Raw genomic sequence first — 14,823 nt, 5'->3', positions numbered from 1 at the left:
CATTCCCTTCTTCGTTTCTTTTTCTTTTGGTCTTGCTGGCAAGTAGATTTATACGTCATACGGACGGTTTGTAAGGATATCTTGAGATTATTGGCATGCAGCGTGGAGGCAGAAATTGATACATGTTCTTCTTTCCCGCCTACTTGCCGTTCATCATACCTACGAAGCAATCCGTCTGTGCCTTCATACCATCCGCCTTCCCATCTCCCTCTCTTCTCTCCCCAGGACCCCACAAAAGCACGCGTTCGGTATGTGGGGCGTTGACTATTTTCATACCTCGGCCATTACATTCATACATCCATCCATCCATACATACATATCAATTTTTTTTTCTTTTTTTCTTTCGATTATTCAATCACTCTCACTAGCATACACTAGGCGTTAATCATGTATTCCCTCGCGCGATGCAGCCGGCGACAACTACGAATGCAATGTTTTATTCTCCAAACATCCGGGCAAAAAGCGTGGGTAAAGAGGGGGATAGCGAGCCATGCAGATAGTAGGGCGGTGGAGAAGTTGCCTTTGGCTGGAATCAAGGTGTTGGATATGACGAGGGTGCTTGCAGGGGTAAGTACGTTTAGGTAATACTATCTTCTTTCGGAATCCTTTTTACTAACAGCGGGTTCTTTTGTGTAAAGCCATATTGTACGCAGATTCTTGGGGATTTGGGGTAAGTATTTCCTATTTCGGATTATGGGGAAATAGATGGGGAAATGGTGACCGGGGTTGAGGTTGAATTCTGATTCTTGGGGTTTTTTGCTGACGAGGAAGCAGAGCAGATGTTATCAAGATTGAGCATCCGACTAGAGGTGATGACACAAGATCTTGGGGGCCGCCGAATGCACCGTACGTTGATGGTGTGGAACGGCAGTTTCCTGGAGAGAGTGCGTATTATCTTTCTGTAAGTCCATCTCTCCCTATTCCGCTCTCTCTTTTTGTCCAAGTCCGACTTTACTAACCACATATTTTCTTACTTCAACATAGGTAAATCGCAACAAGAAATCCGTGGGCCTCGCCTTCAATAACCCTACCGGAACATCCATCCTGCACAAACTAGTCCAGCAATGTGACGTGCTGGTGGAAAACTATCTCCCTGGCTCACTTGCAAAATACAAACTCGACTACGCTACCCTCTCGGCACTCAACCCCTCGCTCATCTACGCGTCGGTGACGGGCTACGGGCAAACCGGGCCGTATCGCGACCGTGCAGGCTACGATGTTATGGTGGAAGCGGAAATGGGACTCATGCACATTACAGGCGAGCGGGATGGACCGCCTGTCAAGGTTGGGGTTGCAGTTACGGACATCATGACGGGCATGTACACGGCGATTGGGATTCAAGCAGCGTTGTATGCGCGTAAGAGTACGGGACTGGGACAGTGGATCGATGCGAGTTTGAGCGATGTGCAGGTTTCTGGGCTGGCGAATATCGCGAGTAGTGCATTGGTAACGGGCAAAGGGGATAGTGGGAGATGGGGCACCGCGCATGGTAAGTTGCCTTTTTCCAATTTGTGGGGGGTCGAAGGGGAACTGGCTAGGGAAATACATAGAAATATGGATGTGTACATGGGTCGTTGAAATAAAGCTAACAGGATGCACAGCAACGGTAGTGCCGTACCGGGCATATGCAACAAAGGATACCAACATTGCAGTAGGCGGATGCAATGATCGCCTGTTCAAAATCCTTTGCGATAAGCTGTCACATCCAGAATGGGCGTCAGACCCACGTTTCCTAACGAATGCGCTCCGCGTACAACATCGCACCACACTCGACGCCATGGTGGAGGCAGAGCTCAAGACCAAGACGACAAAAGAATGGCTGGATATCTTTGAAGGCAGTGGAATGCCGTATGCGGCTGTCAACGACATCAAGGCAACTGTAGAGCACGAGCACGTGCTTGCAAGGGGGATGATAGAAGAAGTCGATCACAAGGCTCTTGGAAAAGTCAAACTCGTAAACCATCCAGTCAAGTACTCAAGAGCAGAGCCCAAGATTCGAATGCCGCCGCCGCTATTAGGCGAGCATACGGATGAGGTCTTGAGAGAGGTGCTGGGGTATGGCAAGGAGGAAATCAAGGAGCTGAGAGATAGTGGCATTGTTGCATAGGTATCTACATAATACGAAACGTAATGTTGTACAATATATGCATAAACTAATCCTTCTCGCTACATACGGACACATGTACGACATAGGACGCTAGGTATTGTATGTATGTACATTGATATAGCAAACCAAGCTCGAACGATAACCAATCTATGTGGTGGGTCATGTTCAATGCCTTTGCTCACCTGCCCAATCCATCGTGTTGTCCGTTCCGAATGATCGAGGTCCTTACTCGGTCAGTACGCGGTCTTGTCATGTTTTCCCCCTCACCTCCCCCTTTTTTTTCTTCGTCTTTTTTTTTCAGCGTTTTGGTCTGCTGAGCAAATTTACTGTTTCGGCGTTTCTTTCAGGGTTATTCAAACCTTGTTTTGGGTGGTCGTGTCAGCATGCACGCGCATATGCAATGTCACCGGAGGGCCCCACGACGTCGTCCTCTTTTACCCTTGCAGACGCGCTAGCCCCACCGATGCCCCACACAGATTCGGACCTCCAACACGTCCTTTATTAGTCGTCGTGGCGAGCAGTATCAATTTGGAGCTTGGATGGTGAGTGTGATTGTGGTTTCAGAAGCGTGCTGGTGTGCATGTCATCAACGTCGGCGTCTTGCTTGTCTGGCAATATGTGTCTGTTGATCGCCATGATCCTTGGCTGCGTATCCGCGGAATACCGCAAGATGGAATCGAGATGTAACACTGTTTGAGAAAGACAATTTTCCCTGGATCGAGTGGCATGATCTCGTCGTGCCAATGACGACACGCTCGGAGTATGTGATGAGTCTGCAAGATGCACATATGCGTACATCTTGAGCCTGATGTGCATGAAACAGGCTCAGACGTGATTAGTAGTATACACTTTGCAGAGGCACCGAGCCATGTCCGGCTGAGCTCTTCTTGGATTTCTGTGCATGCTCAATGTCGTCGGGTGTTTGGACAGAGCAAATGGAGAGTGCATGTTGTTAGATTAGTGTCAACGGCCACGCCACGTGCAATATAGGGTCCTCTAGCACGCGAGAATGATTAATTGCATACTGAAAGCGAACCGATTGGCTAGCGGCGAGTTTTCAAAGGCGGCCCAAACGTCTCGAAGCTTTTTGAAACCCACCCTATACGCAAAATTTCCGACGTCCGATGTCCGACTAGGAGACGGCCATGCGGGCTATTTACCGATGTCCAAATTAGCAATCAATTGACAACAGCTGCTACATTGAGCGAAGCACATTGCCGTAACAAGGCAATGAGAACGGTGGAAGGATTCAATATGGCCAACAGGGCGGCATGGCCCCACCGATATACGCATCACGTCCCACATGCGAGGTGATCCGGGGTTGAAGTAGGAGGGAATCTTTCGAGAAGTCGGACCTGAACGCAGTCCTTTTCCAATACTACGTTAGCAGCATAGCACTACTACGCCCTTTTGCGTCGGTCGACCAGGCAGTCGAAACGAGGCGCAGCACGATCCCTATGGCTGGACGGTGAGCTCATGGGGTGTAAGCCGATAGGCTTTGTGTGTTGGGGTGTGGCTGCGTGATTGGCATAGGGCGCGTGGCAACCGTCAGATCAGCGTTGGGATCGGGTGGCAACGATTGGAGAGGGAGGATGTCGGGCGGAGCAATCTAGAGGAGGTACTGCGGATTTATATGCGTCTGGTAGATGAGGTCGACATGAGCCTATACTGGCCGCATAGTAGGCCGAGTCAGGGCAGAAGCATCATGGCTTCCCCCGCAGTCCACCATGGCTTGGCAGCCTGACTAGCGCCTCCGGGCGCCGGCCTTCGAAGGGTCCTCCGATCACCCGTCAAACACTTGAAACATTGCAACTGCTGCCAACCATGGCATTGAAGCAATGTAGTATGTGCGATCGCACCTTCACCAAGCGTATGTTGCCCTCCGCCGTCTGGCGACCATCAACTTGCAACCAACTGACCTGCCCCGACAGTCGAGCACGTGAAGCGTCATGAGCGGTCCCGTATGTTTGCCCCCAGTCTGTCGACAACGACGACGACGATGGAAACAGCACCAGCAACTAATCCATCAACCAGACACCAGAGAGCGCCCCTACGAGTGCCCGACTTGCAAAAAGCACTTTTCGCGCAGGTGAGGCTTCCTCGAGAAAAAGTAAAAAGAGTTCCCCGTGTCCAACCTCCAATCAGCGACGTCCTATTTCGACACTGCAAAGGCCATGCCCAAAATGCCATGAACCGGATGAAAAACAATGAACAGCAGCAGAATGCCTCGACGCAGCACCAGCAGCACCAGCCTCTGCGCAACAACTCTCTCGATGATAGCAAGACTCCAATGTCAGCGGTGCCTTCCCGCACAAACAGCGGTCCCACGCCAATGCAGACACCTCCCATCCAGGACGACGCCAGCTTCTCGCCCATGACCAGCAGGACAGATGCGCAAATCCAGCAGCATATGAACCCAAACCGCCACTACAGCGCCCATCTTGCTTCCACTCCTCACGCTCGCCAGCCTGCCTCGCGAATGCATCCGGCTTCACCCGGGGATGATCGCATCGAGGCGCTTATTAATGCTGCCCAGCACCTTGAGCCTGGAGTCGACACGCCATGGCGGTCGCCCTCGCCAATGCTCATTTCCCGCGCAGAAACCGCGCCGATGCAGAGCCGCAATCACCACGACAACATGGGCCCCCCCATTGATCCGGCCATGGAGGTCCTTTCATTCTCGCCTGCAGGACATGTTTCAAGCTTGGACCAGTGGGCGTTTGAACTCGTCCAGAGCAGCAACCCAATTCCCAACCGGACCCCAGCAGATGCACTACAGACGTGGCTGTTTCCAATAGAGCAAGAAGGGCACACGCCAAGTGGACCGCACTCGCTCGGAGTAGGAGGGGTTGATGGCGGCTTCTTCGACTCGGACGCCTTTCGAGCAATGCAAGAGAATCAAGCCAGCCCGTCAGGGAGTAGCGCATCCATTGCAAGTAGGGTGCCAAGAGAGCGCTTCCAAAGAGTCCAGAATTGCTGGCCATCACGGAATCGGCGCTCGTCGCGTTTAATGCCGGATCTGTGGCAAAGTCTGGTCTCGTCCGATTGCATCAATATCCTCTCCGAGTATGAGTCCAGATTAGCGGATACACCCGCCAGCGAGAGGCAACGCAAGAATCAGCGTTGGGGTCTTGATGAGGAATGTAGAAGCAAGCTGCAAACCACACTGAACAATCTACCCATATCGAATCTGATACGGTCAGAATCAGTGGCAGATACTATATCTTCAAGCGGAGATGCTGCTGGAAGTCCGAGCGTAGAGGGCATTCAGTTTCCGCCCGCTGAAATTCTCGATATTGCTTTGGAAATGTATCTCTACTACTTCCATCCTACTCTTCCAATTATTCACATACCAACATTTTCGGCCAAGAATGCTCCGCGGTCGTTACTACTATGTATGTGTCTGATTGGATTGAGTATTTTGGGTACAGCTGGCGCAGCCAAATTCGTCACACGCACGTTTCCTGTAAGAAGAACATACGGGATACACTTTCGTCTGCTAACATACATATAGGCTGTGTTACAGCTTGTCATGGCCGAATTACAATCGTTACCAGCATCAGACCAGCCACCACATAGACAAATGCGAGTCATCGCTACCAGCTTACTGGCTCTCAACCTGGCTTCAATTACCGGAGTGAGTTTAACAAGGAAGACAATCTGTTTGCATGCTGATCCATTCCTAGCGGAAAAGCCGCATCGCGCAAGCCGAGAAGCTATACTCAGAGCTTATTGGTGTATGTACACATTCGTGTCTATTTTTGTCATGATACTGATAGCTATAGTTTGCTCTAACCCAAAGCCTCTTTTCTGCGAACGAAGCTGGCAAGATAGAACCACTCCTCGATGAGATTATCGATATCGATGCTAAATGGAAGACATGGTCCAAGATCGAATGCAGCAAACGAATCATATTCGGTCTGGTCGAGGCAGACTGCTGGTGGGCAGGATATCTCTCAACGTCTCCCATGATACGCCCAGAAACAGTTCACATTCTTCCGCCGTCCGATTACGCTTTGTATCATGTCAACAGCGCTGCAAAATGGTTTCACCTGGTGCAAAGAGGTGCCAAGGTTCATTCACAGAAGATTACACCATCATTCCATCCAACTCCGGGATTGAAACTGGATACCAGTAGCTTCCGATGCTTACTAACACTGCTCCTCCTCCGTATCTACGAGAGCAACGATCGTTTAGCCCCTGCGACAGGACACCAGAAGCAATTGGAGCCCTGGCGCATTTATGCCGAAGATCCACGAAGTCGCGACATCCTCCCTCTGCTAGTCAATCTCTCAAGCTCCTCCATCGACGCCGTCCGCACCGCAGACCTCAACTCTGCTGTTCTCTGGCATGCCTCATGTATGCTTCTCGGCGCCAACCTGCGCTACTTTGAACTCGCAGCTGGGCGCTCAGGCCCTGAGCCCGCCGTCAATGCCCTTGAAGACATTTCGGCATGGAGTCAAACGCCCAGCGCTCGTCGCAGCGTTCTTCATGCCTCCCAAATTTACAAGCTACTTTTCGACCGCAAAGTAAGCGACATAGTCAACCCACATAGCGTTGTCGCCCTTTTCGAAGCCGCCCTCATACTAGGCCTGTACATCTTCACTGTCCCACCCCACTCCTCCAACTCTACCAACGGTAACTGCCCATCAGCTGAGTCGTGTATCGAACTTCTAGATCCCGTCGACTGGCTTTCCGTCGGCCAGCTCGGTTTCATCGACAGCTCACAGTCCCCCGTCAGCTTCCCAGACCCAACGGAAGCCCTCAAATTCATCCGTCACGGCGGTCCCTTCAGCATAACCGGCATCGCCCTCGACGGCGGCTACCTAGCCGCACGCCGCACCCTCTTGCACTGCGCAGATCTCATGGAAGGCATGGGCCGCTGGAAGAGCCGCACATTCAGCCAAATCTTGCACATCATGAGCGACGACCTAACCGACTACGAGGGCCACAGCAATGACGAAGCAGATTTCGCAGCCGAGATGCAAGAGAATGACGAGGAGCGCGACCGTAGACGTAGCGGGACGAGGCTCGGTCTCCAGGACGAACAGCAGCAGGACCTATCGCATCAGCTATGACGGTGGCAGTCCTCTTCCCAGCAGTGTCTTTCCATTACGAGGCTGAGACACCTGTGGGGGCAGAGGAGAGGGAGGAACACGCGACGGTAAAATGGACGGGGGTAAATGCATATATGGTTTGCGTGGCTTGGATGCTTTTGGGGGCCAAATGCGGATTTTACACTACTTTGCGCAGATACAGGGTTGGGTACTCGGCTATCTTTTCTACAAAAAGAGGGAGTATGGTGGGGGTTTCTATGTAGAATACCTTAGTACTGATACATATGCACAATAGGGGTATTGGGATGACGCTTGATTTGCTCATTTTCTCTTATCCAACCTGGAGTAAATGGGGGAGAGAGAAAGGTTGAAATGTGAAGTTATTTTTTTGCTACGTCTACATTGGCATTACTGTGTGATTGAGCCAGAGCTATTTCTTCACTGCTACAACTAGACATCAACAATAGTCTCATCACTTTTCTATCTTGTCTTCCGTCGTCTTCACTATCCTGAGAGAAAAATGTCCACATCTCGCACTTTGATCGGTGTACCATGCGTAATTAAATCGCCCGCAGTGCTACTTTGCATGATAGGTTCCAAGGGTGCTAGATCCATGGTCCGGTATTGCTCGAGGTCTACTAGGGCTTCTTCTTCTTCAACTTTGTAGTGGGGCCGCTGATGGTCGGTTTTCCGTGGGTTTGTGTTTCGACGGTTCTTGGATGGCGGAGGTGGGCTGGGGGTTGGGCTTGAGGGAGTAGTGTAGGGTGCGCTGAATGGAGTGTCTATGGTTGACGAGGTACTTGGAGATAGAATGGGCTCGGAGGCTCGACGGGTGTGGGACAGAGGTGGTGTGGGAGGTGAGGGTTTGTTGGCATTTGCGTTGGAGGGCTGTTGGAGTGTTAGCAGTTGTTCATCTTCGCGTGGACGCATACTAACTTCTTGAGCCGCGGATGGATCATGAGTGGCTTTGACGTCACTTCCACCATCTTGATAGCTATCTTGAGCTGGATACAGCTCAGCTGCTTCTGCTGTTGCCACCGATTTGGATTCGATTTCTTGCGCTGACACCTGCGCTCGCAATTTCTCCTCCATCAGTCTGCGGTACTTGCTCATCTGCTCGTCCTCACTCAGCTCTGCCTGGTCATGCGGGTATAGTGTGCCAAAGTCTTGTATGGAAGTATCCACGACAGTCGTAAACGGGATATTCATGACGTCTTCAATAGTGTCGCCTTGATAGACGTTGAGGTTGGACACTGTCGTGTCGAAGTCGCTTAACTCCATGGTGTTGGTCTTTTTCGTCATCGTCGTGCATGTGTTTAATTGCGTGAAGGTGTTGTTTCTCGGATGGTTTGTCGAAATAGAGGGGAAGGGTTTTTGGCACCAAGGGCATAGTCAGGGAAGGGACAGTGAGGTTAGATAAGTAAAGTGGGGACAGCAAACGCGGTAAAGGTAAACAGTGGTCACATTCACGGGACATTAATGATTTCGCAAAAAGGTTTCTCCAATTACGGTAAGCAACCGTCGTCATACCCTATTTTTACAAATGATCCCGCAACAAACATGTCCATTTTCAAAATGATAGGTGAAAGGAAAACCCACGTGAATAAACCTGCTAACATCAAACCTCAACACCCTCTTCACCCACACGTATCCCTCTAAGCACATAACCATCCCTTCTTGCCTCAGCCGCTTCTCGCAACAGAGTTTTCTTAACCTCTTCAGATCTAACTCTCCACCTCACATTGTACGGCTTCGCCATCGTGGTACTCCCAATCGCATCAAACGCCTCATCACTAGTATCAACCTCGATTTCCTTTCCCGAGCTATCAAGCGGGGGTAAGATATCGAAAGCCCAAAGCAACTTTGCAAGAACAATGAACATGCTATTCTCCGCCAGGTGGAGGCCAGAACAGATTCTGCGGCCGGCGCCAAAAGCCCAGTGGTCGCGGCTTGCTGCAGGTCCAGCAGCGTAGTGACCTGATCCGTGTGGGTGGTTGAGATATCTCTCTGGATAGAAACGCTGGGGTTCGCTGAAGACGTTGGGATCGTAGTGGATGGGGTACTGTTGGAGACATACGACCGATTGTGCAGGGATGTGAATGCCGTTATAGTCGACGGGTGCGGTGGTGTAATGCGGTGTACCGAAGTTGGTGACAGGACGTAGACGCAGTGTCTCTTTGACAATGGCACGGATATAAGGCAACTCGGGCTCGTTATCGAAGGTTGGAGATCGAGTAGACGATGTGACTTTCTGGATCTCTTCAAATGCCCTTTGCCTGGCATGTGGGTTTGCAGAGAGGTAAAGGATCGCCGTATTGAGTGCTGCGGAAGTTGTTTCGCTTCCTGCTTCAATCATACTACCTGCCAGAAACGCTGCCTGTAGCTCACTGATACCTTGCTTTTCGTAGTCGCTTTCCATAAACTGCTTCACAAAGCATTCGGGAGCTTGCTTGGTTTCCATCTGCGTCTTCAAGGTGCTCCAAAACGACATCCATAGCTTAGCTTGCTTTTCAAAGTATGGTTTGACTTCTTTGCGCCACCACTGTAGTTTTGGAGGGAGTTTTCCGAGGAAAGGAAGTGTGTCAGCAAGGTAAGTGCCTGGCTTTGCCAAGAGAGAAAAATCGTTCATGATACCGTAAATGCCATGAACTTCGTCGCAGTCCTAATCCTTTTAGCCCAAATCATCAGATGGATTTTGTATATTCATACTCACCCAATCTGGTATACGTCTTCCATAAGTACTTGTCATGATGACACTAACGGTATATCTTCTGATCGCTTTGTAACTGGCCCCATTTCCCTTGTCTGTATCCGCTCCGTGCAAAATCTCCTCAAGCAGCATCTTTGCTTCGAATTCCTGACTTGGTTGGAAAGTGGCGCTCACAGCTGGGGTCAGCAGCTTGTGGCTGATGCTTCTTAACTTTCGCCATTCAGGTCCATACTCCATGAACAAGAATCTCATTCCCCCGCTCAGTGCATCTCCAGATACAGGCAGTGGTGCTCGCGAGCTGGTGGATGCAGACTGCTTGTCGAGAATCTCCTTGCACGCATTAGGCGAGCAGATCATGTACCAATCATTCCAACCAAGTCGGATCCTGTATACTTCGCCATACTCGCGAGCCCATGCTGTGATTTGCTGATGTGGTTGCTGGCCGAGTTGATGTGCATTTCCGAGGATTGGAAGGCCAGCAGGCCCAGGGGCGGCTTTTGTGCCGGGCGGCAGTTTGTTCTTGTATCGTGTGTAGACAACGAAGGTCGCGAGCAGCAAGGATAGGAGGGCAAAGGTGTGCATGTGGGGCTAGGAATGGCTGGGGTGTATGTTGGGGAAGAACATGAAGCGTAACAAAAAACACAGTGCTCTTAGGGAATAGACTCTGGGAACTAGGCTTTCTGGATATTGGATTAAGTACGGACATTCTATTGATAACACGCATGGTTTGATGTAGGTTGCGCACCCCACATGTTTAGGCTAAGAGGCCTGAGTATGGTACAGGCAGATGAATGAGGGGAATGTGGAGTAAAGCTTGATAGGCTGCTAGCCCGTGTTTTGTCCAGAGCATCTTCTCCACCTTACCCCATATTCGGTCAGCCTATGGCAATAGGGAAATTGATATGGGCTCCCATAGCGCGTTAGTACGTGCTAGTCGCCACTTTCTTGAAGCCTCTAAGCGGGACCTAACGCTCTCATTCTCGCCAGCAGGGTCGAAACCATGCGATCTGAAAAATGACACGTTTTCCCGCTGTTCAGATGGCACAAAGACAATGCTCAAATGCGATGATACATAACAAGCACCTTATCCATCCAATCGTTAGTCAGCAGTCGCTCTGTCGGCTCCCGAAGCTGCCGAAACCCACATGCACATCCATCCTTCAGCAACATAGCGAAAATGTAGTCTTAGAATCAGCGCGAATCCTGTCGAGATGTCACCGCGATTCACATATAGATAAAAAGATCGCATCCCATAGCTAACAAAGTCATGAAAAACTAACGATGCTCACCCGCTTAGCAGTCCGCACGCCTCTGCGTTGCCTAACGTCCAGTCTCTACCTGTCCAGCATCCGCGCGCCAGTTCCCCAACGCACCATGTCCACCTCGCCCTCATTCAAACTCGACCCCTCTCTCTTCAACCGCACACTATACGACCGCGTAATATCGAAATGGTTCCCCGGTATCGACACCAGCGGGCAGGAGCTCGACATGACCGTGGTGAAGCGCTGGTTCATGGCGAGCCCCGCCGAACGAGTCGCATTCGACACACAATGTCGCGAAGCCTTTTCTCCCGCGTTGGAAGCCATTGGCCCCGACAAATGCCCCGACGCGACCGCGCACCCGTTCCTCGACGAATTGCGCCGTATTGCTGAGCCAAATGGGGATGCGAATAGCGAGGAAGCGGCGTGGACGGCGCTTAGTATGGCACTGCTGCTCGACCAGATACCGCGGAATATATACCGTACAGATTTTGGGCTGCAGCTTGTATACAACCACTACGACTGCGTGGCGAAGCATCTAGTCCGTACGCTCTTATCCCCCGAGTCGCCTATTCCACGCCCGGATTTGCATCCAGTCTTCCGCCTTTCGTCGCCGCATAGAATGTGGTTCTACATGCCGCTTCTCCACTCTGAAGACGTGGCTGATCACGATTTTGTAGACGGCATTGTGTATGAGCTGGAGAAAGAGGTAGCAAGTTTAGAGGGATACAAAGGCACAAAGATGTTTCTTGAGGGGTACAACAAGTCGGCTAGGGAACATAGAGATATACTGGATAGGTTTGGTAGATATCCGCATCGGAATGGGGCGTTGGGTAGGGAGAGTACAGAGGAAGAGAAACGGTTCTTGAAAGAGGGAGGAGCTACGTTTGGGGTTGTGCAGGAGACGAAGGAAGCTGCGTTCTAGGACACTAATCTAGCGTCAACACAGTCTTGTGCAGACAGAGTATCTTTGCATTAGCGAAATATTCGCTAGTCAAGCTGCTCCAAGATAAGGTGTATCCTTGCCAACCCATCAATGATTGCGTACTTAGTGCTACTTTTCTCTCTTGGTATTGGCCTTGTCCTCGGCCAGTTGTACCTGCACCTCGAACCAATGAAGTAGCCGTTCAGTAGCCTCAACATTTCTCTTCAGATCTTCCACATTTTGCTGGAGTTGCTTGCGATGCTCAAACACTGCTGATCCTTCCGCTGCCTGCATTTCTTCATACTGTGACAAAGCATGCTCGAGGTGATGTAGGACCTCCTTTTGCCTTATCCAGTTGGTACGCACTTGCTCCGTGGCAATGATTGGGCCATGGAAGTCGTCTTGCGCAACTGCTGCCGACTGCTGCGGTGTCTCGGATTCTGTGCTGGGTAGTGAAACCTTATCCGCTCGCTGCTTCTGCCGCAACTGCTTTTCTGAGTCTGCTTCGTGGTATCCGAGGATCGCATACCGAACAATCATGTCCCCAGTCATGTTGTTGACTAGTTGTAGCTCTCGTCGCAATATGTCTTTAGCTCTGTCTTCTTTGTCGTCAAGGTAAAAGACGTGCTCCATAAGCCCAAGATGCCTCCACAAAAAGTTCATTTCCATTCTTACTTGTTCCTTGTCCCTCTTGATTTTCTCCCGCCACTCTTGGATGACGCTTTCGTCCCGTGTCTGAAGACTGTCCTTGTATGCTCGATAGCCTGCTTCCATGTCTGGCCCTGTAAGATCGTCTGCTTTGAACTCTATTTGTATGAGGGTAAACTTGGCCGTGTCTGCTTGTAGCGAAGAGCTCAACGCTGGCCCCTGAGATGCTCGGCTCGACGGTGTCGCGTGCTGCTGTCCGCTAGACATACCACTCATCCCCCTGGCCCTTGCAAAATATAGAGGGTTGCGCAGAATCTGTAGATATGGAGATGAATGATACTTGAGCGCAAGTTTGCCAACGAGTGATAACGAAGCTTTCGCTTCCTCATCACGCTGCAATTTTTCATATGCTCTTCTCCGGTTTACCCTGTCGGATGACTCAATGATACTCATAAGTCGCGGGTCGATGCGAGTTATAAACATTTGTCCAGTCTTGTAGCCCAGTGCGCATCCGACGGTCGTTGCTCCAATGAACCTTGAGATCCCATAGGCTCCAGGGAAAGCGCGCGGGCTCAGGGCCGTCACAATGCCCAATACTCCACCAGCCAGCATCGCATCATCTGCAGTCCAGCCCGTTGTCTTTTGCCATAGCTTTCCAGGCTCTGGCGTGATATTTTCCATTTTGAACACCCCTCTATTTATCTCCCGTTGCCCATACAAGCCAGCAGCTGTCCATGAGAGATCGACGACGCTGAAGAAGGCTGCGGAACGCAGGAACGTGCCTGGATATGAGCGGCCAACAAGCGCAAAGAGGCCGGCGATGCCAGCAGCAGCAAGAGAACTTCTCCATGGTGATGTGATCAGGTCAAGCTCTGCAGGGAGGCCGCTGGGTCGTTTTCGCGTGAGCGGATGTTGTCCCTCGCCTAGAGCTCGGTCAGGAGCTATGCGCCGCTTGTGCCTTTCAGACACATACCTTCAGGAACAAATAATCGGATGACCATTTTGCATTACGATGGTTATGTATAAATTCGCGGAGCGGGCGGTAGTAAAGCGACAGTCATTGGATACATTGTCCCAGTGAGTGAAGCTTGCGGAATGGAGCAGAGGTCACGCAAGCGCAGTTCGGGAAATTGCGTTTATGATGTCGATGATGCATGCACGACCCTTACGGTAATGCATATGACGTATCAATCGGGAGTTATATGAAGGAAGTGGCAAAGAACAGGCAGTATAAACCATGACTGCCCTCAAGTCCACAGCAGTTGTTTTACACAACCATCTCAATTAGACGGTAATACGTATACTATTCTTAAGTGGCGATGTCGCGTCCGTGGGTCAACCGGCCCCACAGCTGAAGCCCCACAACAATGAGACGTAGTTCGTTCCCGGATAGGACAAGTACGATGTGATTGTGCGACTCTCGAATTGAATTCATATATATAACAGCAAATGCTCAAGTCTTTCATCAATAGCTACTCGAGCTACACGGTCTTATGGTCTAGTGGTATGATTCTCGCTTAGGGATTTCCCGAGCATTGCTTGCGAGAGGCCCCGCGTTCGAGTCGCGGTAAGACCCTTTTTTTGCACTTTTGTTTCTAATTCCATCATAATCTACTAGATACTTTACTTAGATAGCTCTAATTTCTATTTAGTTTAAAAAAAAAATTTTAAAATTATATCTTACTAAGATAAAAAATAGAGTAAATTAAAAAAAATAGTTCCTAATATTATAATTAAAGTAATTTACTGCTAAGTCGTTAACCCCACTAGGTTATTAGCTCTACTACTATACCTTATCTTTATAATAAGATTACGTAATATTACTACAATATTTCTTATTAAGTAGAATAAGATATTATTCTTAAAACGCGTTACTATCTTCTATATTCTTTAATTCTACTTAGTATATATAACGGCTCAGCACCCGTTCCTATATATATCCGAACAGGATCTAAACTAGAGTACGATTCGGCCTAGTAGNAAAAACGACTATATAAACCTAACCTCTATAATAGCTTATTAGGTAGATTTTTAATATCCTTTCGTATAAGGCCTATAGNTNTCTATTTAAATTAAGGCTCGTTTAATGTCCTACGCACTCCTATATACCTCTAAGT

The 14,823-nt window shown here is 50.0% G+C and overlaps 7 protein-coding genes across 7 annotated transcripts; 3 read left to right on the top strand and 4 right to left on the bottom strand.

Moving 5' to 3' along the window:
• Nucleotides 1–387: 387 nt before the first annotated feature.
• On the top strand, nucleotides 388–2,107 carry COCVIDRAFT_39354 (hypothetical protein; the record flags this gene model as incomplete). The annotated part of the gene is made up of 5 exons (XM_014699261.1): nucleotides 388–567; nucleotides 639–670; nucleotides 775–901; nucleotides 985–1,489; nucleotides 1,602–2,107. 5 exons carry the CDS (start codon nucleotides 388–390, stop codon nucleotides 2,105–2,107), a joined length of 1,350 nt encoding a protein of 449 aa, XP_014554747.1.
• A 560-nt stretch (nucleotides 2,108–2,667) lies between these two features.
• Nucleotides 2,668–3,055, bottom strand: COCVIDRAFT_39353 (hypothetical protein; the record flags this gene model as incomplete). The annotated part of the gene is made up of 3 exons (XM_014699260.1): nucleotides 2,668–2,729; nucleotides 2,812–2,905; nucleotides 2,939–3,055. 3 exons carry the CDS (start codon nucleotides 3,053–3,055, stop codon nucleotides 2,668–2,670), a joined length of 273 nt encoding a protein of 90 aa, XP_014554746.1.
• An 876-nt stretch (nucleotides 3,056–3,931) lies between these two features.
• COCVIDRAFT_104149 (hypothetical protein) lies at nucleotides 3,932–7,185 on the top strand (the record flags this gene model as incomplete). The annotated part of the gene is made up of 7 exons (XM_014699259.1): nucleotides 3,932–3,977; nucleotides 4,039–4,068; nucleotides 4,142–4,196; nucleotides 4,253–5,573; nucleotides 5,622–5,744; nucleotides 5,794–5,844; nucleotides 5,893–7,185. The coding sequence occupies 7 exons, from the start codon at nucleotides 3,932–3,934 to the stop codon at nucleotides 7,183–7,185; spliced, it is 2,919 nt and encodes a 972-aa protein (XP_014554745.1).
• Nucleotides 7,186–7,668: 483 nt separating this feature from the next.
• COCVIDRAFT_28181 (hypothetical protein) lies at nucleotides 7,669–8,445 on the bottom strand (the record flags this gene model as incomplete). The annotated part of the gene is made up of 2 exons (XM_014699258.1): nucleotides 7,669–8,052; nucleotides 8,101–8,445. The coding sequence occupies 2 exons, from the start codon at nucleotides 8,443–8,445 to the stop codon at nucleotides 7,669–7,671; spliced, it is 729 nt and encodes a 242-aa protein (XP_014554744.1).
• A 337-nt stretch (nucleotides 8,446–8,782) lies between these two features.
• Nucleotides 8,783–10,456, bottom strand: COCVIDRAFT_17536 (hypothetical protein; the record flags this gene model as incomplete). Its single annotated transcript, XM_014699247.1, has 2 exons — nucleotides 8,783–9,826; nucleotides 9,878–10,456. 2 exons carry the CDS (start codon nucleotides 10,454–10,456, stop codon nucleotides 8,783–8,785), a joined length of 1,623 nt encoding a protein of 540 aa, XP_014554733.1.
• A 699-nt stretch (nucleotides 10,457–11,155) lies between these two features.
• Nucleotides 11,156–12,058, top strand: COCVIDRAFT_39349 (hypothetical protein; the record flags this gene model as incomplete). Its single annotated transcript, XM_014699257.1, has 1 exon — nucleotides 11,156–12,058. One exon carries the CDS (start codon nucleotides 11,156–11,158, stop codon nucleotides 12,056–12,058), a length of 903 nt encoding a protein of 300 aa, XP_014554743.1.
• A 347-nt stretch (nucleotides 12,059–12,405) lies between these two features.
• COCVIDRAFT_17534 (hypothetical protein) lies at nucleotides 12,406–13,707 on the bottom strand (the record flags this gene model as incomplete). The annotated part of the gene is made up of 3 exons (XM_014699246.1): nucleotides 12,406–12,544; nucleotides 12,588–13,629; nucleotides 13,680–13,707. 3 exons carry the CDS (start codon nucleotides 13,705–13,707, stop codon nucleotides 12,406–12,408), a joined length of 1,209 nt encoding a protein of 402 aa, XP_014554732.1.
• Between the last annotated feature and the right edge of the window lie 1,116 nt (nucleotides 13,708–14,823).

This window comes from Bipolaris victoriae (assembly GCF_000527765.1).
Source record: "Bipolaris victoriae FI3 unplaced genomic scaffold scaffold_64, whole genome shotgun sequence".
NCBI lineage: Eukaryota > Fungi > Ascomycota > Dothideomycetes > Pleosporales > Pleosporaceae > Bipolaris > Bipolaris victoriae.
Note: the sequence above shows the minus strand (reverse complement) of the source record. Positions and strands in the feature narration are given on the sequence as shown.